Source organism: Varanus komodoensis, unplaced genomic scaffold (genome assembly GCF_004798865.1).
Source record: "Varanus komodoensis strain SLA01 unplaced genomic scaffold, ASM479886v1 scaffold53, whole genome shotgun sequence".
NCBI lineage: Eukaryota > Metazoa > Chordata > Lepidosauria > Squamata > Varanidae > Varanus > Varanus komodoensis.
Window position 1 is genome coordinate 1,438,597 of NW_025336126.1, and position 25,359 is coordinate 1,463,955.

General features: G+C 46.2%; 1 protein-coding gene across 1 annotated transcript in view; it reads left to right on the forward strand.

Moving 5' to 3' along the window:
• LOC123032168 (major vault protein) overlaps positions 1 to 25,359 on the forward strand; it is a 37,916-nt gene that overhangs the window by 2,316 nt on the left and 10,241 nt on the right. Inside the window, exons 2-11 of the mRNA XM_044447870.1 lie at positions 7,503 to 7,606; positions 8,725 to 8,870; positions 12,256 to 12,451; positions 12,882 to 13,005; positions 13,496 to 13,627; positions 13,709 to 13,803; positions 18,152 to 18,388; positions 19,187 to 19,312; positions 19,683 to 19,841; positions 22,623 to 22,861. Coding sequence (XP_044303805.1) covers positions 8,749 to 8,870; positions 12,256 to 12,451; positions 12,882 to 13,005; positions 13,496 to 13,627; positions 13,709 to 13,803; positions 18,152 to 18,388; positions 19,187 to 19,312; positions 19,683 to 19,841; positions 22,623 to 22,861 — 1,430 coding nt within the window. The 5' untranslated portion in view covers positions 7,503 to 7,606; positions 8,725 to 8,748. The remainder of the gene's footprint in view (positions 1 to 7,502; positions 7,607 to 8,724; positions 8,871 to 12,255; positions 12,452 to 12,881; positions 13,006 to 13,495; positions 13,628 to 13,708; positions 13,804 to 18,151; positions 18,389 to 19,186; positions 19,313 to 19,682; positions 19,842 to 22,622; positions 22,862 to 25,359) is intronic.

A 25,359-nucleotide genomic window follows, 5' to 3' on the forward strand; every position in this document is an offset into this window, starting at 1 on the left:
TTTTGTGAACCTCATTTATTTTAGGAGTGTTCTCCTGCTACCACCAAACTTACCTGCACTGCAGGATGCTGAGAATTCTATTTTAAAGCCACACCCAGATACAAACTCCTAATTGTACCTATGTGGTATTCTCTGGCCAAACCAGGAGGTACCTGAGTGTTTACAGGAATTGCTTTGGAAGACATGATCCTTGAAATCTGATTACTGTGAGAGCGTGGCGTCACAAAGAGCTTTGGCTGTGGGGCTGTATAGGAATGTTTTCTAAACTGGCCATATATTGGAACATAACGTCCAACAATGGCTACCTGATTGACATTGGGAGGTAGTAACGCCGTTAAAATACCATCGTACAAGGTTAGTCAAGTAAGGCAGTAAGTGCCAAAAGTAGCCTTCAGAAGTTTGGTCCTATGCATTGTAACTCTGGAGTAAGTTCAGTTGAGATGTTCCAGAGCAAGTGTGCACAGAATTGTAGTGATGAAGCCTACTTTTATATATTACTCCTAAGCAAATGGGGCTGAAGGCGCCTCTGTGCGGTGCAATCCTAAACGTGCTTGCTGCACAACGTTCAAGCCCGCAGAACTTACAAACACGCATAGGATGCAGCGCGCATCAATTGTACAGGAGGAGTGAGATTACGCAGCATACCTGAACAGAAGAAAGGCACAGAAAATGGCTGACAGTTGAGCAACAACAAAAAGATTGCAAGTCAGAATGACAGACACACGCACAATTTCCCGCTTAATTCAAACCAATCTTCTTCTCAGCTGGCTGCAGTCCGCTTCTCCTTGAGACTCAAGCGGATATAAATAACAATTTGGGGGAAAAAAATTACCCAGTAAGTGACAATAACCTACGAATCTTGCGTAGTTTCGAGAGCTAATTATCTCGTCGCGCATGCGCGGCGCAGAACAGTATCGTAGTCCTGAAATAAAGCACGCATGCGCATTGGCGTGAAAAAGGCAACGCGCACAGCAGGGTGCGGAGGCTCTTCGAAAACAATACGCTCGTGCGCAGGACAGCTTGTTGACTCCGTGTGTCGCGCGCCCGGAGAGATCGAAGATTATGTAAATAAATCAAGGGCGCATGCGCCTTAGCATACGCGTTGCTAGACGAGTACTTAAAGCGCATGCGTGGCAAAGCGCTGGAAAACCTGGCAAATATTTGGGCGCATGCGTTTTCCTGTAGCCACGGAGAATGCAGGATTAACTTTTCCGCATGCGTACGAAGAGTAGCTCCTGGCTCACGCATTTTGCTCCCCCTCCTTTCTGGTGTTTGATCTTGGATCCACATTTAACGCTGACAGAACGGTGCAAATTGCAGCGCTTTAGTAAGCAATTGACTGTTGCCTGAACTGGTCGCATTCAGTTGCGGTATTGGCTTTAGACTGGGAAGGGATTATATAGAGCATTCGCTTTGACATGCTTTAACTAAATTAACAATTTAACTAAATTAATATTGGCTAGAACTTGGAGTGTATTTATAAAGACATGTGTTGTTTTTGCTAAAAATCCGAAATAGCCACCTACAGAAATTGACCGTGCGTGTGAAGAAAGGGGTGGGTGTGTTGTGATTTTCATGGTAGTTTAAAATCCTATATAGCACCCTTTGATTGTTGTGTACAGAAGTAGATACATTGTATTCGATGTTCCTAAGTACAGAATAGACTACACTGCAGGGTTTTTGTGAGCCCCCCAACTCCGCATCTGCATTGTGGAACAACAGCTGCAGACTACATTGCAGGGTGGTTGCAAGCTACTCTTCGTCCACAGTGCTGCCCATCCCAGCTTACAATATGGAGAAAGCAACCGTGTGGGTGGTATTTGTTAGACAAAATTTTCTCTGAGAATATTTCAGAGAAGCAAAGCAGAGTGAGGAGAGCATGAACCCTTGTCTTTGTTTCTTCATTATGCAGTGCGAGACTTGGTGGCAGGGAGGGGGAACATGGCCACCTAACCATAGTCATAATGACATTGTGTATTTCCTTTTCCTATAGACAGCTGCCACTGATACCCTGAATGAAAAAGGAAGAACAGAAAGCTTTAGGTGCCTAATAACATATTTATTGTTGGTTACCCCCGTGTATTTTGAGCTAATTTTTCCCTTTAGGACATCCTTGAACAGCCATTTTCAGGCCTGTTCTGTTCACATTTACAACACTGAAGACACCAGAAATGAAATTGGTGTTTCAAGTTCTCTTGACCAAGGACTTTATTTGAAATATACTAGCATTTTTTAATTGAGAGGCCTTTCCTTATTTGTACGATCCCTGCTTTTTCACTTTTTCCTTACAGTTTATTCCTATACAGAATAATAATTAAAAAAATATCAAAATAATCTGGAAGTTCTTTCTTCAGACAATGTACAGAGTACACATTCAATGGACTTGCAGAGAAGAATCACATCAGGTAGAGAGGAAACTAGTTTTTACAGTGTATGGAACAACCTTCAGATTTCACAAGATGCTTCTTCAAAATGAAATTTCAAGGGAAAAAATCATGTTTCCAGCTCATTCTGACTAGCTCTTTCAGTCTTTTTGTAACCAGAAAAGTGCACAAATCATCTCACATAGCTTGATAATTAGTACAACAATATGCAGAGGTGGGCTAATATTATTTTAGATAAAAGAATAGGTAGAGGCCAAGATATAATGGCCAACAATTGTATTAGAGATCTAAAGTTCAGATTTGTAACCACTGAATCTACAATCCAGTGCCTACTCAATTGGCAATAGAGCTATTGTATTTAGTGCAAGTTACTTCTGAGTGGACATGCATAAGATTGCTCTGTACATCACTTTGCTATTTAAATAGTAATATTTTTATGCCAAGGCATGCATGGGTACCTCCAGTGGCACCTGCAAAGGGGTCTTCAAATTGGTACCTATATACTAGGTACCCACATTTTTTCCTGTTTAATATATGTACATGGATTTGTCTGAAATGCATTCATCTTTCTAGCAACTGTACACACACTTCAACAAAAGTGAACCAAACATCCAAAACGTATCCGTTGACACTGGCATCTTTACATCACTTGTTCTTAAATCAAAACCCTTAGTAAGTCCATTACAAAAACTGTAGAAGGGGTGTGTTTATCTTTCTGGTTTTGTAATATGGCAGCCTTCTAGCTTTCAAAAGGATACAGAAAATCTATTTCCCATTCCATGTGTTAATTTTCATGAAGCAAACAAATAGCATACAAAAGCATATACATTGGTATAAATTATATTGTTTCATAATTTCCTCTGAAAAGCAACTACTGGACATTGCCCAGACATACATTTTAAAAGAATTATTTCCAAATGTGCTCACTGGTCCAAAAAGTTTGGTATCCCAGTTTATACATACACACGGACATGGGCACCAGCCACTGCAACAGAATCAGATGCCAACTTCGTTCCTGTGTCTGCTCTGGTAACAATATTACGTAATTCAGCAGTGTCATCCACAGCATTTGGAGTCAATTCACCTACTGGTCTTCCAAGGTGATTTCTGCCTTGGAAGTACTGTTCTTCTGTGCTCTACACAGGACAGACAGGCTGGCCTCCATGTCACAGGCTTGCAATTCAGACCTGTACAGACCTGCACTATTCTTGTTTCGCTGGCAGAGTCCAAGGGAGCTCTGTCAGCTTCTTCCAGCAGCTCGGTCATGGGCAAGATTCACTGGACTTGCTGGGGGCAAGGCGTTCACTTCAAATCTCACCTCGCAATGCATCCAGAATGGTTCTTTCCTGAGTGCTAATACCAGCAGGAAAACAATGTTCATCTGGGTCAGCAGAGCAGCGTATGTGTGAAGCTTCACCTTCATGTGATCCTGGTGAAGCCAAGACAGCTGTTTCTGTGCTGTTTGTTGCTTCCTTTGGGTTATGGAAGGAGCATAATTATCACTGCCTGTTGCTTCTGCATTTCTTTTGACATTGTTAATAATTCCCACATGCACCATGGCTGGGTTCAGACGACATGACAATACATGATAGTTTTCTACCATTTTTGGTCTTTTGTGTTGTCTGAACCTAGTTGTTCAATTTACATGGTAAGTCAGACCTTTAGAAAGCACAATAAGAAGCAGTAGTTTGTTCTATAGCTTCTTCGTACCACCATGGCTTGTTGTGTTGCCTGAACCCAGGATCATGGTTTCCAGCATCCTGGTATGCTGCTACCACAGAGTATTCAGGAAAGAGTGGCAACTGCAGGGTCTGCTCCAGCCATCCAGCTCTATGTATGGACCAATTAGGCGGGCAGCATAGGCAGGGAGCAATTTACTTTGAGATTAAATGTCAGGAAGAGTGACTTTGGGGATACATGCTTACATTGGGAAGACTGAATGGGAAGGATGAAAACAATGAAGAAATCATTTGATTGTCTGTCAGGTAGATAATGGTAAAAAACCCTGAATCATGGTAACAATTTAGGATTGCTTGTCATGTTGTGTAAACACATGAGAGCCAGTGTGGTGTGGTGTGGTGGTTAAGAGGACAGAACTGGGGCTCCAGTAATCTGGGTTCTAGTCCCTGCTCAGTCATGGAGCCAGCTGGGGGACTTTGGGTCACAGACGCTCAGCCGAACCTACCTCACAGGGTTGTTGTGGGGATAAGATTGAGCAGGAACAGCATTACGTAATTACACTGAGTTCTAAAAAAAAGAAAAGGGCAGAATTAAAATTCTGAAAGGCCGCCTAGGAAGGCCTTGGCAGTTATAGATGGCCTATAAATGTGTATAAAATAAGTAAAATATAATAAAATAAAAGCCCATATGTATCTATACTAACTCTGGTTTCCTGCAGCAGGTGAGGGTCCTCCCTGTAATCATCGCATGACCTACAGACCTTCTTTTCCACCTTGGGACTCTGAACAAAGTAGAAAACACATCACAGTTGGAGAACTTGTGTCGCTCTTCTTCACTTTGAATTAAACAAACACAGCAGCACCTGTGAATTTGTTGGATACAGGATAGGACCCCTGTACCCATGGGGTATCGCTTCCAAGCCCTCCAGTGATTACTGAAAGTTGTGGATGGCAGCAAACACTACTAGTTTCGCAGCCCACTGTGCCACAGATGGGCATGGTGCAGGGGGCGAGAGGGAACAGACAGCCTTCCAGGGAATGTTCCTCTTCCCAGACACCGCTGTGTTCTGCCTGGAATGGTGCACCATTCCCTGGCGAAAGCAGGGCAGGCGCTGGATTTGGGACTGGGTGGGTGCCCAGACAAGAGGCTCAAGATGTGATGCAGAATGAGCTCCCCCAGAGCAGGTCGTGCTCAAGCTCCTCAGCTCTTGTTTTTGCAGGCAATTGGGGTTAAGTGAAACATCAGTAACTGAAACACTGGATATGGAGTTTTTCTGTAGTAAGCTGGCCAGCTTCATTTCAATCAATGTGCTGGTAGCTTTAACAGTTGCGTTAAGTTTTCCCTGTGTGCAGTCTCTGATTGAAAAAAGGATCAGTTTTCACAGTAGTCGCTTTCCATGCAGCTATTATTAGCACTAGAATCCTGCCCCACCCACAAAGGGCAATCAATTGCCAACTGGTTGCCAATAGCTTTGTTTCTGGCTGGGCTTGTGTAACTTTAAAAACACAAATAGGCAGAGTATTGGCTGTGGGATCATCTGGTACACAACTCTGCCCTGACAGTTACATCTCTTCAAGCTCCCAGGCATCAGCGGTTCCCAAGAAGCAAATGTTACACACTTGTGCATGCAAACCATACGCCCTGTTAAGCTTTGTATTTGCACACATAATATGCAAAAATACTCCCAGGTCAAGAAGTAACATTGTGAGTGAATTGGGCCACAATCTTGTAGCTCTTTCCCTGGAGTAAATTTCAGGGTGACTTAATCTAAGTAGACACACAGGGATGATGTTTCCAAGAGTCAGATTACTGTTGCTCAACAGCATTATCAAAGTGCTTGTACCTTTATAGAACTTTAACAGGGGCAAGGTTTCAAGTTCAACAGGTAAAATACTTCATATCACAACATCTCTATATTGGTTCATGCTTCAGCTGCTAATTTACAGACCGGTTCCCCTGGAGCTGGTCAGAGCCAAGGAATCTAGTTATGCCTCCTGGGCATGTATGTTTCTATCTGGCTTGTCTATTATTATTCTGAAAGAAGACAATACTTTGCTTATAAAGTCCATCATGAAACAAAGACACATCAAATAATAAAATCTCTTATTGAAGCTACAGGGCTCTTACACTGCTTAGTTTCTTAGGACTAAGCTCCACTGAACGTGGTGGTGCTCACTTCTAAATACAGAGGTCCAACTTGTAAGACAAAATGCAACCTTTTACCTTATAATTAGAAATGGAAACAATAATGCAAAGACGTTTTAGCATTTAGGGTGAAGTAGGACTTCCACCAAAGTAAGGACAGGCACTATCCAGGCCTAGCTGGATAATTTCTTCATTCTCTGATTCTGCTTATGTTAACCTATCATAAACCATAATGAAACCAATAAAAACAACTTTGTTCACTTGCCAGGGTGGGTCAGGGGAGGAGATGTGCTCTACCTTGGTTTCCTGCTTTCCCAGACGATGTTGCTGGTCCTGCTTTGAAAAACTCATGGAGTTGTAACCCTATGTTTTCCTTCCATTGCATCACTGCTAAAGTCCCTGCCAATTCTGAAGTTCTATTATTTTATATGAAAAGGATGTGGAATAGGTGGTTTTTCAGATGGTTTGGTAGAGTTGGTTTTCCAGCTCCCAGCATTTTTTAACATGGGCTATGTTGGCTGGGGTTGAAAGGCATTGCAATTCAACAATCTCTGGAGTGACACATTCCTGCTCTCCATTCCTGCTTTCTGTTTCAACTAGTGGAGTGATCTTTGTCAACCCCCAGAGAGCTTTGGCTAGTTCATCGTTCCAATTCCTTTTAACAAGTTTGTAGATTATCCAGTTCTATCCAGAAATACCTTCCTGAACCATTCCACACATCTTTTTCAACCAGTAGCATAAGGATCCCCAAATTTAGAAGGGCTGTTTTCTCTAGCCATATTCAATGCCCTCCCAAGAGCCATTACTGAAGGGAGATATCAGATATACCCCTTGAACAGAGACTGTGCTTATGTGGGGGAGAAACAATGGAATCGCTGGAGCATGTTATTCTTTACTGCCCTCTCTATACAGGTGCTCACCAGGAACTGTTATCCCCACTCCTTTCTAAATATCCCAGTTACTCCAATTCTTTTTATCTTAAGATACTTTTATCCGATCAGCCCAATTTCATCTCCTTGACTACAGCCAAATACTGTTTGGTGGTTTGTACAGTGTGTGGTAGAATTAACCCTAAATGTTGTTAGATTCTACCAGAATGTGTTTACTTTCTTTTCTTAATTACTGTAATTTTCTTAGTAATTTTTTTTGTAATTTTTAACTAACTGTAATTTTGTGTTTTATTTATTGGCTGGTCAATGACCGAATAAAGATTTGATTGATTGATTGATTGATTGATCGATCGATTAACATGTTTGTGGTGACTCAAAAAGATGATGTTGCCTCTTTAAACAGTGATGATTTTGCAGTTTGCTCCACCTCTACCAGGAAACAAGCCTTCGGGAAATTCCTAGCAGAGGCTAAAGGGCTGTGGAAACCGCTAAAGCTCTCTTTGCGTGGTAAGGCGATTTTTCCCCCTTTATGAGCTTTCTACCCCCCCCCTTCCCCCGCTACTCGATCCTTTCCTGGGCATGTATTTTGGTGACTATCTTCTCCAGAACAGGAAAGCGAACTCGTTACAGAAATCTATGAGCTCTTGAATCTATCATTGAGGGCTAAGCAAGCGGGTGGAGAACTTTCACTTTCTCCTAAGATGGCAACTCTAAATGATTTAAGAAGACGGAGACAGTGATTTTTCTTGTTGACTGACATGCCAAAATATAATTTGTTCGACTTTCTTCCAGCGCTCAAGTCCTTTTGAACGCACGATTGGTGTTTTCAGCAGGATTCCGCTCTGCCCAGCTCCCTTTCTAGTTTTTCTGTGCTCATAGTTTCTGCCCGCTTTCAAGTTTTTGTGCCTGTGCGAGGGAGAGCATGGACTGCGTGGAAGTGGGTGTGCCCTCAAGGGCGTTGAGTGAGCACCGGCCAAAATGGCTTCTTCGGTTTGTTGGGGAGTAATTGCAATGGAATGCATTGGGTTTCCGGGGTGAACAACAGTGCATCTTGAAAGTCTTGCAAATGCCCTTTCACCTGTCAGAGCAAGTACCCAGCTGTTCAGTTTGTCAGTTACCCTGCAGGATGATGCTGACATTGCTGCCGCTCTGAAAAAAGCCCAGGAGCTGTCGTCCTTCCTGGCTGCTTCGCATACATACACAACGCCCAGGTCCCTTCCAACTCTAAAATTCTGCGATTTTATATGACAGGGGTAGCGAAGGGGTGATCATGTGTTATTGGATTGCAGCTCCCATCATCCTTCCCTGCTGGCTGTGCGGCCCGGGGTTGATGGGAGTTAGAGTGAACCATATCTGGAGCACCTCATGTTCCTTACTCCACAATCTCCACCTCCACCTGCAGTACATTTGTCCTCATGGAATCATTTTTGTCAGCCACCCTGAAAGCTTTGGCCACTGGGTGGTACAGAAATGAAATGAGCCAGAGATGGGGGGCACACAAGTGTCCCAGACTACTGCCAGTTTGGGGTGAAAGGGTGGAGGGTGATATGGAAGAGTGTGCTATAGGGGGTGGTCTTGTGAGCTCTTCAGTTAGTCTTCTGATCAACTCCCTTATTGCACCCCAGTGGTGAACCCTTCCAGAGGACAAAATGGCAGCTGAATCGATCATCCGGATCCCTCCGTATTACTATACCCATGTCTTGGATCAGAATTCAAACGTGACTCGAGTGGAAGTGGGACCCAAGACCTACATCCGTCAGGACAATGAGAGGTAAGCGCACCAAAAGCATCTGTGTGCGTGCATGTGGGGAGATTGGAGTATGCATGCCTCAACAAATACCAAGTTTGTATACCAACCAAGTGTTTTCCCCACTCCTTGCAACCCTCACAGTGAAAGCAAAATTCCCAGCTCCCTTCCAAGCCCTTTGTGTTTGCTAGAGTACATGAAGAATAGTCTTCTGCAGAAGGACAGAGGGTTGGACTGGTGTCTTGCACTTTGGCTTTATTTGTTTCAAAGCCTACATTAAGCAGGTGTTGGAGTAAATCAGAAATAGTAAACATTTTTCAACTTGAAGGCCAGAAACTGCCTGCGGGGGGAATTCTAATGCTGGGGGGAGCAAAGGCAAAATGGGACATGACCCAAATGTTAAAAAATACAGCCTATTTTAGCTTAAAGCTCTTACTATCAGTAACTGAGCCTTAGGAGATGCATTTCAACTTCTTAAAACTAGGAAAACAATGTGCCAAATCCAAGTGGTCCTGCAGTTCGGAAGAGAGGGGTGGGGCCTGAAAAGGGGGCATCGCCGTTTGGGGAACTTAAATTTGGGATTTCAGGAGAGTTAGATGTGGCTCCTGCACCAAATTATTTCCAATTTCCCTTCCAATTCTGAGATTCTGTGAAGGGCCAGGATCTTACAAGAAAGCTTTGGAGTGAGTACAGCAGCAGGTTTTCTTTGCCTGCTTCTTGCATGAGGTCAGAAACAGAGTTGGCTCTGCTTTCATACCTGCCTCAACCTGAAGGCTTCGCTGTGATGAAGAGGACCCTTTGAAGTGTGGCATTTGGGTCTTACCGACTCTGGAAAGCCTAGTCGGCTTCTTGCCCACCCAACAACATTCTCATTCTAGGAGAGCGTAGAGAGAGAGAGATTGGGCGAGCGTAGCAGCTTTCTGGGTGCCACTGCTGGGTGGGCAAGAAACAGCCAATGTGCAACCGCCAACACTGGGGGCTGCTTTGGCAACCCCAGAATTTAGCACGCAAGGCCACTGGCCCTTGCCCCTTCCCCAGAGAAATGGCGCTGCTGGAGGACACCAGGCCAGGGAGGGCTGGAGAACAGAGAACTGGCCTTGGGGAGGTGCAGTAGAGGCACCCGTGAATGAGTTCTGGGCCACATTTTCCTCGCCTGAGTCCTCTACTGTTGGGTGATCAGAGTTATGCAAGGGCTGCTCCTCTTCTGCCTTGCAGACCCCCCTGCCGCATAAATGCACCTCTTTCTGCTTTCAAGATCTGAGTTGTTGTTGTTGTTGTTGTTATTATTATTATTATAACATTTCTATGCCGCCCCTTGCCGAAACCTCGGGGCGGCTTACAACATGATAAAATACATTGAAATACAATAGTACATAATAAATTACCATTAAATACAAAAATACAAAAAATACATTGATTTACAAATACAAAATTAAAATTATCAGTATAAAATAAAAATATAGGATGAGAAAGAGAAGGAAGAAGAAGTTGCCCAGGCCAGATCATATGTTTTAACAATTGAAATGATGTTTAAATAAAAAGGTCTTTACCTGGCGCCGAAAAACCAGTAGCGACGGTGCCAGGCGGACCTCTTTGGGGAGTGAATTCCATAGGTTGGGCGCCACCGCAGAGAAAGCCCTCCTCTGGGTACTTACTCTCCTAATTTCTTTCATGGAGGGTTCCCGGAGAAGGGACTCTCCCGCAGATCTCAAAGGGCGGTCGGGCATATAGGGACGTAAGCGCTCGTTCAGGTAGCCAGGACCCAAGCCGTTTAGGGCTTTGTAGGTCATAATCAACACCTTGAATTGGGCCCGGGCTTCAATGGGAAGCCAGTGAAGCTGACGGAGGACTGGAGTCATGTGAGCATAACGCCCCGTCCCCGTCAGCAACCTGGCAGCTCTATTTTGCACCAATTGAAGTGTTCGGACTGTCTTCAGGGGAAGCCCCACGTAAAGCGCGTTACAGAAGTCTAGGCGGGAAGTCACCAGCGCGTGTGTCACTGTCGCCAGGCAGTCGTACTCCAGGTAGGGGCACAGCTGATTAATCAGCCGAAGCTGAAGGAAGGCGTTCCTCGCCACCGCTGTCACCTGAGCTTCCAAAGAAAGCTCCGGGTCGAGGAGTACTCCTAAGCTGCGGACCTTATCCCTAAGAGGGAGTGTTGCACCATTCAGGACCAGGTCAAATCCACCCTCTCCGAAACCCGATCCGCCAACCAACAGGACCTCCGTCTTGTCTGGGTTGAGTTTCAGTTTATTGGCCCTCATCCATTCCCTTACCTCGGCCAAGCACCGGTTCAGCACAGCCACTGCCTCACCTGGATTAGTGGAGAACGAGAGGTAAAGCTGGGTATCATCAGCGTATTGATGATTCTGCAGCCCACACCTCCTGATGACCTCTCCCAGCGGTTTCATATAGATGTTAAATAGCAGAGGGGATAGAATGGAGCCCTGTGGTACCCCATGGTATAGCTGCCATGACGTAGAGACATGGTCCCCCAGCACTACCTTCTGGAATCGACCGTCGAGATAGGAGCGGAACCACTGCAAAGCAGTGCCTCCAACCCCCAATCCCGCAAGTCTATCCAGAAGGATACCATGGTCGATGGTATCGAAAGCCGCTGAGAGGTCCAGAAGAACCAACAGGGATGTACTCCCCCTGTCCTTCTCCCTGCACAGGTCGTCGTACAGGGCGACCAAGGCAGATTCAGTACTGTACCCGGGTCTGAAGCCGGACTGAAAAGGATCCAGATAATCAGTTTCATCCAAGAGTGCTTGGAGTTGTCCCGCCACCACTCGCTCTAACACCTTGTCCAGAAACAGGATGTTGGCCACAGGTCTATAGTTAGTGGCCATCTCTGGATCCAGTGACGCTTTCTTCAGGACTGGTCGTATTACCGCCTCCTTTAAAGGGGCAGGCACTCGACCCTCCCTCAGAGAAGCGTTAACCACTTCCAAAATCCAGGTCCCAATCCCGTGCTTGGAGTTATTTATTAACCAAGACGGGCAAGGATCCAATAGGCAAGTGGTGGGACGTACTCTTCCAAGCACCTTGTCCACATCATTGGGCCGCAATAATTGAAATTCCTCCAATAATTTTGGACCAGACGGTGGCTGTTGACTTACTTACGGTTGAGTGTCACTTTCACTGAAGCTTTCAGTGCAGCCATGTTGACTATTTTAATAAAGTCTGCTAGTCTGAGGAGGCTGAACTGAAGCAGAGTGTTTTGCAAGACAGCAACTGGCAAGCTTGTGAGCCAGACAGGATAACTTAGCTAAAGCTGATCCTCAGGAGGAGCCTTTCTGCTCTTCCCAGCCACAAAGATGCCACGTATCCAAGATCTTAGCTGCCCCTTTCAAGTCTTCTCTCCTCCTCGTCCACACCCCCGAGCAACTCTCCTTCCTCTCTCCAGGATTATCTTTGCTCCTGTGAAGATGGTGACGGTCCCCCCGCTCCACTACTGTATCATCCGCAATCCAGTGGCTCGTGGAGCAGATGGTGAGGTCCAGCTTGATGCTCTGGGCCAGGTGCGGCTCAGACATGCTGACCTAGAGATCCGACTGGCTCAGGACCCCTTCCCTCTGTATCCTGGGGAGGAGCTACAAAAGGTAAGGGGCTCCGCAGGAGCATTTCTGCTCTGCAGAGGGGCCCACAGTGAGGGAAGAACCAGAGGCCCCTTGCAGTGGGGCCAGTCCCTGTTGGGTCGACATGTGTCTATCCGGCGTGCTCAGGTTCTCCAGAGCAGCAGCTCCCAGCACTGTCCCAGCTGCTAGAACTCATCACCAGTGCTGACCTCACTGGTGATCTGGGCGTCCTTTGGGCACAGAACCCTCTGCAGGTTTCTCTAACCTGGAAGAACTGGAACATGCACCTTAGACTACACCTTGTCTACCTGGATACTCCCTCCCAACTGGAAATGTTAGAACAGTGGGCCTTTTGCTGGTCTTATTGCCCTGGGAAATGTCAACATTGCCAACCTCTGGAGTTGGCCCTGCCAATGGCCTGCCCCCAAATCGCTTGCTTGCTTGCTTTCTGCAGGATGTTACACATCTGCAGGTCGTCTTAGCCAACACTGCCCTCCATCTGAAAGCCCTGCTGGACTTTGAGGATGACCGGGGCAACAAATTCGTTGCTGGAGATGAATGGTTGTTCGAAGGGCCTGGTAAGTGGCAGTCAGGCTAGTTCCTGTTTTGTGTGCCAAGGGATCTAGTTTCAGTTTCCACCATCCTCAGTCACAAAAGCTCACGTACCAGAGCATGGGAAAGATGTCCTCTGGAGACTCCAGTTGCTGTTGGCAGTCATGGCAGGCCAGCCTCAGTGCTCTTCAACCGTGTTGGACTGCAGCTTCCACCATTCCAGCTCGCATGCCCACTGACATCTGTGAAGGCCCGGGGCAATCTTTCCCAACCTGGTCCTCTCCAGAGTTGTTGGACTATACCGCCCATCAGGTCTAGCCATTCACCATGCTGTCTGAGGGTGATGGGAGTTGTAGTTCAGCAGTTTGGAGGCCACGAGCAAGAAGAAGGCTGGAGTAGGTAATAGATGGGCAGGCTGTATGGCCTAGTTAAAGGCAGCTTTTGGTGTTTTTTTTTTGGCTAGATAAGATTTTGAGGCCAAGCTGGCTTCTGTATTATGTTCTTGTTGTTATGTAGGCACCTATATCCCACAAAAGGAGGTTGAAGTCGTGGAGACCATCCAAGCAACTGTCATTAGGCCCAACCAGGCCATAAGACTTCAAGCCCGGAAAGAGTGCAAAGACAGAGAGGGGAATAAACGTGTGACAGGTATGCTTGCTGTTCTTCCCCTGGTCCTCTGCCTGGCCATTTTTTGGTAATGACAAATAATTGGTTTTTCCCTCTTCACAGGTGAAGAGTGGCTGGTGAAGCGGGTTGGAGCTTACCTGCCAGGTGTGTTTGAGGAAGTGGTTGATGTTGTGGATGCCTTTGTCCTGACTGAAAAGGTGAGTGGTGTTTGCTGCCTCTCTTGGTGGATGTGAAGGGTGTGTGTCTTAGGCTCTGCTGAAGCAACTGGGTGCGGTTGCTTTATATGGCATAAATAAGGCTCAAAGTTCAGAGCACAGAAAATGGAGCAATCACTAAGGAAGCAGCCTGAAATGTTACAATTCTGAGAAACTAGAAAAGATACTTGAGGTGAAAGACCTTTGAGAAGGCAAAAGACCTTTGAGAAGGCAAAGTTGACACACTCAGCAAATATGCTGAAGGAAGAGGAAACTGGTATTATGGCACTTTCGATAAACAAATCTACAGGCTATGCTTTTATTACAAGAAAAATAGTGCAGGAATTTTTAGTTTATGAAGACTTCATATGAATTGGCAAAAACAAAATATTTGAGATTTCTGACTTTTTTTTTTTAAACAGTACTCTTACATAGTTTTTTACAAGAAGACTGGCAGGCAAGCCATTCAGACTCTCGCAAGGTACCAGAGTTTAATGATATTAGACTGGAGTTTATCATTTGTTTTGTGAAGAATTGTTAGACCCATTAATCCAGGCTGAGAGAGAGAGAGACTGAAGCTCTGTAAAATGCTAGCTACTTGGGCAAAGCTAAGACTCCCTTTTTTCCAAAAATCAGAAAGATTTTTCATTAACAATGTCCTATCAGCCAATTTCATTACTGAATTATGATTTTAAAGCACGGACATTTGTGTTGACCAAGCAGTTACGCACAATATGATGTAAGTACATGGAGGCTTTATTAGAAGAAGACAGTTGGCACACAGAAGGTGGCAAATAATTGATATTGTACATAAAATAAAGTCTGGCTGTGACCCCAATGATTTATTATGTATGAATATGGGGAAGGTCTTGGATAAAATTGAATGATTCTGTTGGTAAAACTTGGGGAGTATTTTGTAATTGGGTCAAATTGAAGTTTATGTATATGAGCCAAAAAAATGGTCATTTGTCAAGCAGCTTTAGTTTGTTAAAAGGTGCAAGGAAGGATTGTCCTCTCTCTCTTGTTATGTGTGTAGAACCTTTAGCCTGAATTCTAGCATTTAAATTTGCACACTGAGCAAATGTCCTATCATGTATGATATATGGGACAAGCTTTTCCCTTGACTATTCAGCTCTCAAATGCATTTGTGGAGATTTCAGAGTATAAAATTAATTATGAGAAATCTAGGTGGAGCCAAGAAATAAATACAAAAGCAGAGCTATATAAAATGGAGTGTAGATTTTCAGGGATTAGATACCTTATGTCATCCTTCACCCAAATAATATCCAATAGCCAAATTTAATAGGAATTTATCAGCAGATATGAACCAATGACAAGATCTGTTAATATTTTGAATTGGTCTTTGATATGTGGAATTCTGGTAAAATTAAAGCTTTCCCATAGATACTATTTTTATTCATTAATATACCTTTGAATCTTGAGGCAGCTTAAAGAATGACAAGAACTTAGTAATTTATATGGCAGCATCTGCAACTCAAAATAACACTATAATATTTGCAACTCAAAATAACATTATAACATTAAACTGGCCATAAGCAATAGCAGAGTAAATTTACCCTTATTTTTGAAGCATGGAGATCAATTAATAAATGGGCTTGAGTCCCTAAGAAAGGAGTAAAACAAATGAGCAAAATAGGATGTAATCTTCTGCATCTGTATTTTGTATTCTGATATCAGAAAAAGCATCTGATTTGGATGTGCAGTTGCCCAGTCATTGTGTTTCAAGCATTGCTGAGGTTTGGGTAAAGCACCAAGGAACACTTGCTCTAGAATTGTTACCCTGTCTGTCCCTGAATTCCAGTGACCAAGTCAAAGGGGGTTTTAGGAAGTATCTCTAAATGGAAAGATGCATACTTTTAAATAAAAGATTTTGTAGAGAGGGAATCTCTCATTGCTATGATCGGCACAGCTCAGGGCTCACAGTGACACTGCTTTTTCGGGTTAAACATTCCTCTTATACGCATCTGTATACACATTATCCCCATAGGATATTGTTAACTATTTTAGGGCTGTTATTTAACTACCTCTAATAAGAGTCTGGTAAGAAGTATCTACCTGTTGCTCAAGGACACACAGAAGGAATATACACCTAATTTAAAACAAACATGAAGAGAGGATTCATGAGTAATTCTACCAGGAACGGCTTGGCAATGGGTAATGGTTGCTTATGTAGGGAATAATTTGATGGCAATGAATTTTAAAACACAACCTCCTTAAGCAGTTACATCAATGCCATCTTACACCATGTAAGATCAAGAGATAGCCTGCCTCATCTCATGATAAATGAGCTGTGGAGAGCAAGATGTAAACGACATGTCTACCTTTAGTGTTGAGGTAAAATAAAACCATTTCGGACTCCAGTTCTCTGTTATGAATTCACACACAAGAGCCAAGGTGGCATGACATAGAATGCTGGACTGGGGATCCGGGTTCTAGTCTCCCCCTGGCCACTGGGTGACTTTGGGCCAGCTATGGACTCTCAGCCCAACCTACCTTTCAGTGTTGCTGTGGTGAGGACAGAATGGAACCAGGTTAGCTGCCCTGGGTTCCTCACATGAAGAAAAACGGCCGTGTAATAGATTTCGCTTTAACAGGCTATTTAAACCCGTTTAAATTGGGATATGTAAAAAGGCATGTAGAAATCTCTGATGCAGGGACGTTACTGATTTGTTGACACTTAAACTTGGAATTGTGGAGTGTTGGAAAAAGAGTACAGCTTCCACTCCCACATTATCTGATTGCTCTTCCAGAACACAGTTCATTGCCATGCACTGAATATGACTTTTATAAGAGCAAGAGAAAAGAGAATAGAGCTACTGAGAAAACAGTGTCTTTGTTCCACTTTGGAATGATAAATTCCAGGATGGCATCCAACTATCCTGGATGCTTTAATTTGAATATATGTATTATAGGTGATATCAGTAAGATGAGTTAATAAGAAATACATAATAGTATTTGTGCATTTTATATACTAATTGAAACAGAGAATGGAGCAATTGCTTAGGGTGGCAGTACTATGGGTGAACAACCTCTTCATTTCTCAGCTTCTGGATGGCACATTGGGATTATGACCTGCATGTCATTTAACAAATACAACAACTGCTTATGATAAAATGGCTTGGTTTAGTCTAGTACCTGGATCATTTATACAAACATTAGCACTCTCAAAACAATGTGTAGATCAATAGTTTATAAGACTATAGATAAATTTTAAATGTATACAGAAGACAAGAGCACCTTCTCGGGAATACTCCTTGGATAAAGTATGTTTTCTGCAGAGGTCAACATTTGTCATGGTGGGCAGTTCCAGATGGTGGGTGCTAAGAATCCAGAAGCCTGTTTGGAGCCTTAGTTGGTCAGAACTCTGAAAGTTTGGGCACTGGTAGGGCAGTATCTTCTGACGAGTGCAGCAATCACACAGGGAACCAAGGTGGTGGGGACACACAGTGTGTTTAATATCTGAGCTTTCGACAAGTTTGTGTCTGTGTCTCCATGCCCCATAGATGTGTATTTCTATCTGCAGGGGTGCAAAAGTCCAGCCTTAATTAAACACATACTGTTCATGCGTGTGTGCACACAAAGCAGAAAGGGGGAAAAATCAAGAGCCACTGAATTTCACATGAAGTGTGTGTTTAACTCCCTCATGCGTGTTCAGTAATCTAAATAATGCCTGGCATGTTGTTAAAGAATTTTAGGCTTAAGTTGATGATACCTGTTCTTAAAAAGTATTTATAATACTCTAATAAGATCTATACCTACTATAATACTTTATCATGTCACTTCGTATGCTAAAATTCTTAAGCGCTTTACAGTAGGAATACAATATTAATGCCTATAAGTTTTGTTGTTGTGTGTAGTGCAGCATCACAGCTAGCAGTTTGGCTACTGGGGCTGGGCAGCACATCTAGATCTCTGGGAATGTGGGAAGAATCCTGGGCAGGTCATTTGTATGAATAGCATGTGGAAAACCATCATGCGCGGTAGGACAACCTCCAACCTGAGGACCAAATCCAGCTTGCAGTGGGCCCCATCCAGCCTGCAGAGGACAGATAATGTAAGCTGCCTTGAGCCCTTTGTAGGAAAAAGGCAGGATATAAATCGAAAATAATAATAATACCAAGTCAGTTCCTGCAACCCCAATGAATCCTGTTCTCCCTGGAGCTCTGCGCCTCCCTCTGCACTGAGGATTTATTTTAGTGAAGGCAGTAGATGATATCATGGGGTGTTGGGTGTGAGAGCCAGCTCAGGGAGAAGATTCCCCTCCAACACAGGATTCACCCCAGACCACAAATCCCCCCCCCCCCCCCCGCCTCTCTCTCTCCCCCTGAAGAAAGCGCTGCATCTCCGGGCCCTCAAGACCTTCAAGGACTCACAGGGCATCATGAGGAAGACGGGAGAAGAGTGGCTGGTCACCATGGCTGACTCTGAGGCCCACATTCCCGATGTTTACGAGGAAGTGCTGGGTGTGATCGACATTACCACCCTCAACAGTTGCCAGTACTGTGTGGTTTGTGACCCAGTGGATATGGATGGGAAACCCCAACTTGGCAAGAAGAAAGTGATCCAGGTATGTGTCTTGGGCCAAATGAGTTGGAGGACTACAGGGCCATGCTTGTTAAAACATGGAGAGCGAAGCAGCCATTTTATCCTCACAATTAGATAGCAGATCTGGACCTGCAAGCCCCTGCTGCACCCCCTCCAGACTGCCAAAAGCCACGGCAGCCAAAAAAACAGTCAGCACTCCTGGGTCCTTTGTACCCCTTTGTCATGGTTTGCCACTGAAGCTTGGTGGTGGCGGGAGTGCTGCCCGTGGCCACGGGTGCAGAGCAGTCAAAAATGCTGCTTCATCCCTCCTTGGGCATTGTCTGGGTACCCACTGAGTCCAAGCAAGCAGATCTGGCCAGGTACTGGTGGCCTCAGCATCGCCTTGTCCTGTAACATTTTAGTCAACGCGTTTGCTGGGTGGAACAGCTACCGATAAGCAAGCTGTTGTCCGGGAAGCAGTTTCACTGTCCTCACTGAGCCCCAGGGAAACTCTGCGGATACTACACTCCGAGATGCAGCTGTGTTTCAGAAGCGAACAAGCATCAAATTGTTCCCAGAGGCCATTTCTCTGCAGGTCACAGGGCTTGTTTACAAGGAGAATGTTTAGGAAAATATTGGTAGAAGGGCTCCCCATTTCATGTATTGATTAAGCTGGTGCCTGAGCATCACTCTTGGTCAGGTCCAGATCCAGCACGCAATAATTTAAATTATTATTATTATTTTTTTTTTGGCAGCTGCTGCTTTTGTGGGTGAGGGCAACTGCCACCCATGGACCCAGGCCTGCTCTTGATTGGCCAAACCTTCTCTGTTGTTTCTGCAGGGGGAGGTATCCTTCTTCCTGCAGCCAGGAGAGCACCTGCAGCAGGGGATCCAGAGCATCTACATCCTGTCAGAAGAAGACGGCCTCCTGCTCCGTGCCATCCGCCCCTTGGAAGATGTGACTGAGGTGGGGCAGGCTCAGCACAGCCTCTGGGGTTTGCCAGGGGCCGCACGCTTCCCCCTGGCTATGCCTCCTTTCCCTGAACTGCCTGTTGTCTCCAGGTTCTGTGCAGTGTTTTCCCTAACTCTAAAGGGTTGGTTAATGGTCCTAGAAGTTGTAAGCTAAATTATGCTGGCATTTCTTGTGATTTTGTCCTCTCTGCATTTGCCTTTGCCCACGAATGGAGCGTAGCGCCCAACAGCTTTTCCAAACAGGAGTTCAGACCTCAGCACCCCTGAGGCAGAGAGGCCCGATTCTCTGTCGCGCAGTGGGCAGGATGGGCAGCTTGACGTGGCCAAACGCCTTCATTTTCTGTGTCTTTGCCTTGCCCCCTCAGGATGGGGAGAAAATTCTGCGGAAGCCGGGAGACCGTTGGCTGATCCAGGGCCCCCTGGAGTACGTCCCACCGGCGGAGGTGGAGGTCCTTGAGCAGCGCCATTCCATTCCCCTGGCTGAGAACGAGGGCATTTACGTGCGGGACATCAAGACAGGAAAGGTGAGCAGGGCGGCCGAAACAGTGGTTCTGGGGGACTGGCTACGCTGCCGCACCCCTGGGAGGCATTCCTTCAGAGGTCACTGCTGACAAAGGTATCGCAGCCTCTGATGCAGTCCGTTTCCATTATTTATTAGCCACTCTTCAGCTGAAGCTCTCGAGGCAGAGACAAAGTTCAGCTGTGGTGCAAAGCATACTTCCTGATTTCTCATGGGCGGCTTTCTCTTGCAGCGAGTGGCCAGGAGCCGGGCATCCTGCTCCTGGGCTCACCTGCCGTCTTCCTCTGAACAGGAAGTCCATCGCTGTATGACACGGGGGAAACGTCAGTGACCAGCTTCCAAATTTATCATAGGGCATGAATTTTCCCAGGCTGCACTGGCTGTTCCAGTTTCCATTAATCATATTTGGGAGCGAGGGGGCTATTTTTATTTGTGTTCTCCTACAGCAGCTGTTAGCTCAGGAACAGGCAGCCTGTGCGAACCACATTTCTTGTTGCACTCCGGCTCCTGCCATCCTCAACCAGCGTGGCCAACTGCCAGGGATGATGGGAGACCAAGAAGGCCTCTGCCGGGGCATTAGCTGCCTCTCACAGTTTTAAGGAAGGATGAGATAAATGAGCCACTGCTTTGCAAGCAGACGGCCTTAGATGTGATCTCTGCATCTCCAGGTGTCGCGAGGAAAGAATCCTGACCAAAACCCTGGAGAACTGGGGCCAGTCCGTGTAAAGTAGGCAACCCTGGGCCAGATGGACCAGGATCCGCCTCTGTGTGAGGCCAGCTTCCCATGTTCCCATGTCCAGTAGCCGCTGTAGCAAAATACTTGCGTTTAGAGGGAAAGTGAACTTCTAGTTACTAAAAGACAATAAAGAGTGAGCAGTGACTGCTTATGGCATGTCCTGCTTGTGAGTTTTCCAGGGCCACCTGATGAGCCATTCTTTGAAATGTTAGATTAAACAGAACTTCAGTGGATCTGTCAAAGCAATTATGTTTGCACGCAGCTTGGCTTGCTTGCCTGAGAGGTCTGGGGCTCTTGTTCTTTAAAAGTTTTTTGCATTGCACTTCACTCCCTAGCCTGGCTTGTAGCCTCCTGCAATCAGAGTTGTGTAGGTACAGCTGCAAAACTTGGGGTTGGCTGATCACAGATTACTTCTGCTTTCTCTAAAATTGTTCAGTTAAAAATAACCAAGACATTAGTTCATGGCTTACAGGCATTAGTCTATAGTTTTTTGTGCTTCTTCCCTCCAGTATCTTTTTCAGATTTGTACTAATTTTTTGTGCATGTGGTAAAAGGCAGTTCAAGGGGCAGCCTGCCCAGTATAGCTTTGTAAAACCTTCTGAAGCTCTTTGAAGCTACTGAGCCTTTCATAGAAAACTTACTGCTTTTTATTGTTTCCATTTCAAAAATATAGTATGCTTGTGGTTTAGTGATGAACTTCCCCTTCATTTTCTGTTTTCCCGTAGGCTGAAGTAGGTAGGCTTTAGTCATTACTTTGCTTTCATTTCTGTTTTCTTTTTTTACTTTTTAGTAGTGAAGAATTATAGCACAAACAGTATATATGTTGTTATATAGCAGTAATTTGCTATGAAGGAAAAAAAAACCTCCACTGTATGAGAAACAGAAATCAACTAATAGGCCATAATTCATCATCAATCCTCCAGTTGTACTAAAATAAAACCAATAAAATGGCCAGGAATTGCAAACAGGAAGCTTGTAAATAATGTTGAACAGACCTTCATTGAAATGGAGCTAGAGTGGGCTCAATGGGAATTAGGTTCATCAGGAATAACAAGTCTTATTAATTTAGTGAGTCTTTTCTATGTATGACTCAGTCTGGATCCAACCCTAAATATATAATTTATTTATTTATTTATTTTTCGATTTATATCCTGCCTTTTTCCTACAAAGGGCTCAAGGCAGCTTGCGTCATCTCTCCTCCTCCATCTTATCCCCACAACAACAACCCTGTGAGGTAGGTTGGGCTGAGAGTCTGTGACTGGCCCAAAGTCACCCAGTTGGCTCCATGGCCGAGCGGGGACTAGAACCCGGATTGCCTGAGTCCCAGTCCCGTGCTCTTAACCACTACACCACACTGGCTCTTGTGAGGCAGGGTCTTCCTCCTGAGTAAACACGCTACTCTGGAACTCCTTTTTCCAACAGACTTCATTGTTACATGCCCCTGAGTTCTCCCTGCATGAAACATTGAGCCCTATTTAATGTCAATTATTCCCTTGCATTTTTATAACCCCTTCAGTGCCTTGCTTCAAAAGGCCAGGTGCTGTGAAATCATGCTCATCTGTGGTCTTCCCATAGATTTTTCACTCAGTTGAACCTCCTGCTGGTACCAGCGCCTAGTGACCAGTGGCACCTCTTCCGGAGGACAGACCTCTGTGTCCGACAAGCTCCTGAGCCACTCCGGTGCTGTGAGACCTGTCCAGCCTCCAGCTCTGCCTCTCCCACACAGATTGGTAGACAGTGGCTCCCACCAGCCCAAACTATCAACACATCCTCCTCTTATCCCCTTGTTCCCATTGGTTAAGAGCCCGAACTGCCAACTCCTCCCCATCTCTCTCCTCAGACATCCCCTGACCTCGGTCTCCTGCTTGGACATGTTGAGATTCCACAACATTCTCATCCTCACTATCTGCGCTTGAGTTCCCATCGAACGAGGCAGCTGCCTGTACACATATGGCTGGCTTAGTACGCTGTGTGTGCACAACATTCTGGTTATCTGTTTTTTGTCGCGGGCTCGGACTAAGCTTTTGCCCTTTGCTGTTTCCCCTGCAGGTCCGAGCTGTAATTGGCCACACTTACATGCTGTCCCAGGATGAGGAGCTGTGGGAGAAGGAGCTGCCCCCTCATGTGGAGGCCCTCTTGACCCTGGGGAGAGACCCCGTTGTCGATCGTTCCAAGGATTCTTCCGAAGCGGGGATCGAGGTGCCTCGTGACAAGACACGGACGGTGTCTTACCGTGTGCCCCACAATGCAGCTGTGCAAGTCTATGATTACAAGGCACGCAGGTCCAGGTGAGAGAAGGAAGTACACAATTCCCATCCTCCACAACTCTTCAGAGGCACTGCACAGTCCAGAGGGGCCAAGGCCCAGAAAGATCTCTGTGGCGGGGTGGGGGGGGGAGTGGCATCAAAAGAGGGTTGGCTAAGTGGGGAGAAAGGAGCTGAGAAGGGAGGGCTCAGCGACTGTAAGGGAGATAAACCGAAAAGGGGAGGGGAGCAGAGTAATGGGAGAAGGGAGTTCTTTGGAGCTGGTATATATGGACAAAACAAAAATTCATGGAAAGCTGTATCTAGCAGCCTCATTGCTTTCACATTTACTCTACAGTAGGCACGAAGAGCTCATTCTGTTCCGAAAATCCCCCACACACATACGCTGTGCTCCTGACCCACACCTGTTCTAGAGTTTCAATGAACAGCAGATGTGGCTGCTGGACAGAGATTTAAAATAATGCTTGTTTGGGGCCATACTGTCTAAGACGCGAAGCCCCAGACTCTGAGTTGTGGCTGTGTGGCTGCAAGAGCATCCGAGCCGCTCCGCAGCAGGTACCATGTCCTCATGCAGAACCCGGCCAAGGCGCTGCTCTGCTCGAGATCCAAGATGCGTGGAGGCTTTGTAGGCCCCGGCAGTGGGTCAGCCTTTCAACTGGGATTCCACAAAACTTTGAGCCTTCTGTAGGGACTGAACAGGCTGATCGGTCCCTCCCTCCAGTCCACTGCTGCCAGAGGGTGGATCCTGGTCAAGCCACTCTCCCAGCTGGAAAGCGATCTCTCCTTCCGGTGCCCTCCCTGCACCCTTTGGGAACTGCAAGGCTAGTGCCAAGGGCTGGCATGCCTGGACCCCTGGCACTGGGCCCTTACTATGGTGTGGAACCAGGGCCAGGGCCCCAGGCTCCCTCTCCTCCCTGCCAAGGCAACTGCCTCTTCGCCTGCCTGTCGCTGTGGCCCAGATGAGAGCGTGACACCTAGGCATGGGCACTGCCATGGCATACCTGGGTAGCTCCCCAAAGGAGGCCTCTGTCCACGTTTCCTTCCCGAGGGGATTCAAAGCAGTATCCTCCGTCTGCTGATGCCCCCCAGCTTTGTGGGACGAACCACAAACTATGCACTATTTGGGGAAGTCTGTCCCTCGTGACTGACAACGTTGGAGGGGCCTGCTCACTCGGTTTGTCTGAAGTAGGGGGCTGCTCCACAGCAATAGGACCTTAGCAGGCCCGTAACTCTTACTTTCAGCCTGCTCATCTCCTCTGGCTTCGTACTCAATGCAAGGCAGAACTATCTGCTGGCTGGGGAAGTCTGCCCCTAGTGCTCAAAAATGTTGCCGCATTCATACTTGGACATTAATGAAAGCACTCGAAAAACAAGAGCTGTGCATGTCAGGCAGGGCCAGCTTTCCCACAAGGCGGAATCCCCCACCTGGGGCAGGAAGAGTGGCTCTCGGAGGGCCCTGTGCGTCTCTGTTGGGCTAGCAAAGCAGCCTTTCAGCAAGCCAGAGAGTCCTCTGCTGCCCCATGGCAAGTACCCCAGGGCAAGCAACTGGCAGAGTCCTCTAGCACAGCAGTCTGTCCTCATGTTTCTCTCTCTGCAAAAGCCGTGGGGGGGGGGGCTGCCTGACGAGCCCCATTGGCCAGAAAAAATGGCCACTGTGGCTTTTTGGAGAGGTGACCAAGTGCGAGTACCTTATCTCAGATGGGTGTCTCCCTCAAAGCCAGGAGACCTCCTATACCAGTGAAGGCGAACCTTATAGAGACCAAATGCCCAAACTGCGACCCAAAACCCATTTATTTATCGCAAAGTGCCAAAATTGCAATAAAACCTGAAAACTTGAGGTTTTAGTTTACAAAAAAAACACCTCACAGCCAGTCCAAGTAGATATATATAGAACCCTGGCAGTGAAATGACTGGCCATGCGAAAGCTCAAATTAATCATGGCTAATGAGTCGTGGCTTGTGACATCTTCGCCTGGCACCGCTATTCCTTTCTGAGCATGCGCATGGCCCCTCTGTGCGCGGCTATCCAATGCTCGGCTGCTGGGACGATGCTGGGGAGACTAGGCTCGCTTACCGACAGACACGGTTCTGTGCGCCTGCTATGGCGCGTGTGCCAGAGGTTCGCCAACACTGGCCTAACCGTACCCTGGTGACCCCCCTTAGCCCTAACATTGGGCTAAAGCTCCACTAAAAAGAGGGCGTTTCTGAAAAAGCCTTCCTTGAGTAGCTTTTTCTGCACAGCTCAGCATTTCTGCCCATTCTGAACACATTCCAACCATCAAAATCATGCCAGGACACCTCATTTTTCTAACTCTAACCCTACCCTGGTGCACACCCCTAACCCTAAAATAGGGCTGAACTTCCATTGAAAAGAGACCATTTTTGAAAAAGCCTTCCTTGAGTAGCTTTTTCTGCACAGCTCAGCATTTCTGCCCATTCTGAACACATTCCAACCATCAAAATCATGCCAGGACACCTCATTTTTCTAACCCTAACCCTACCCTGGTGCAGACCCCTAACCCT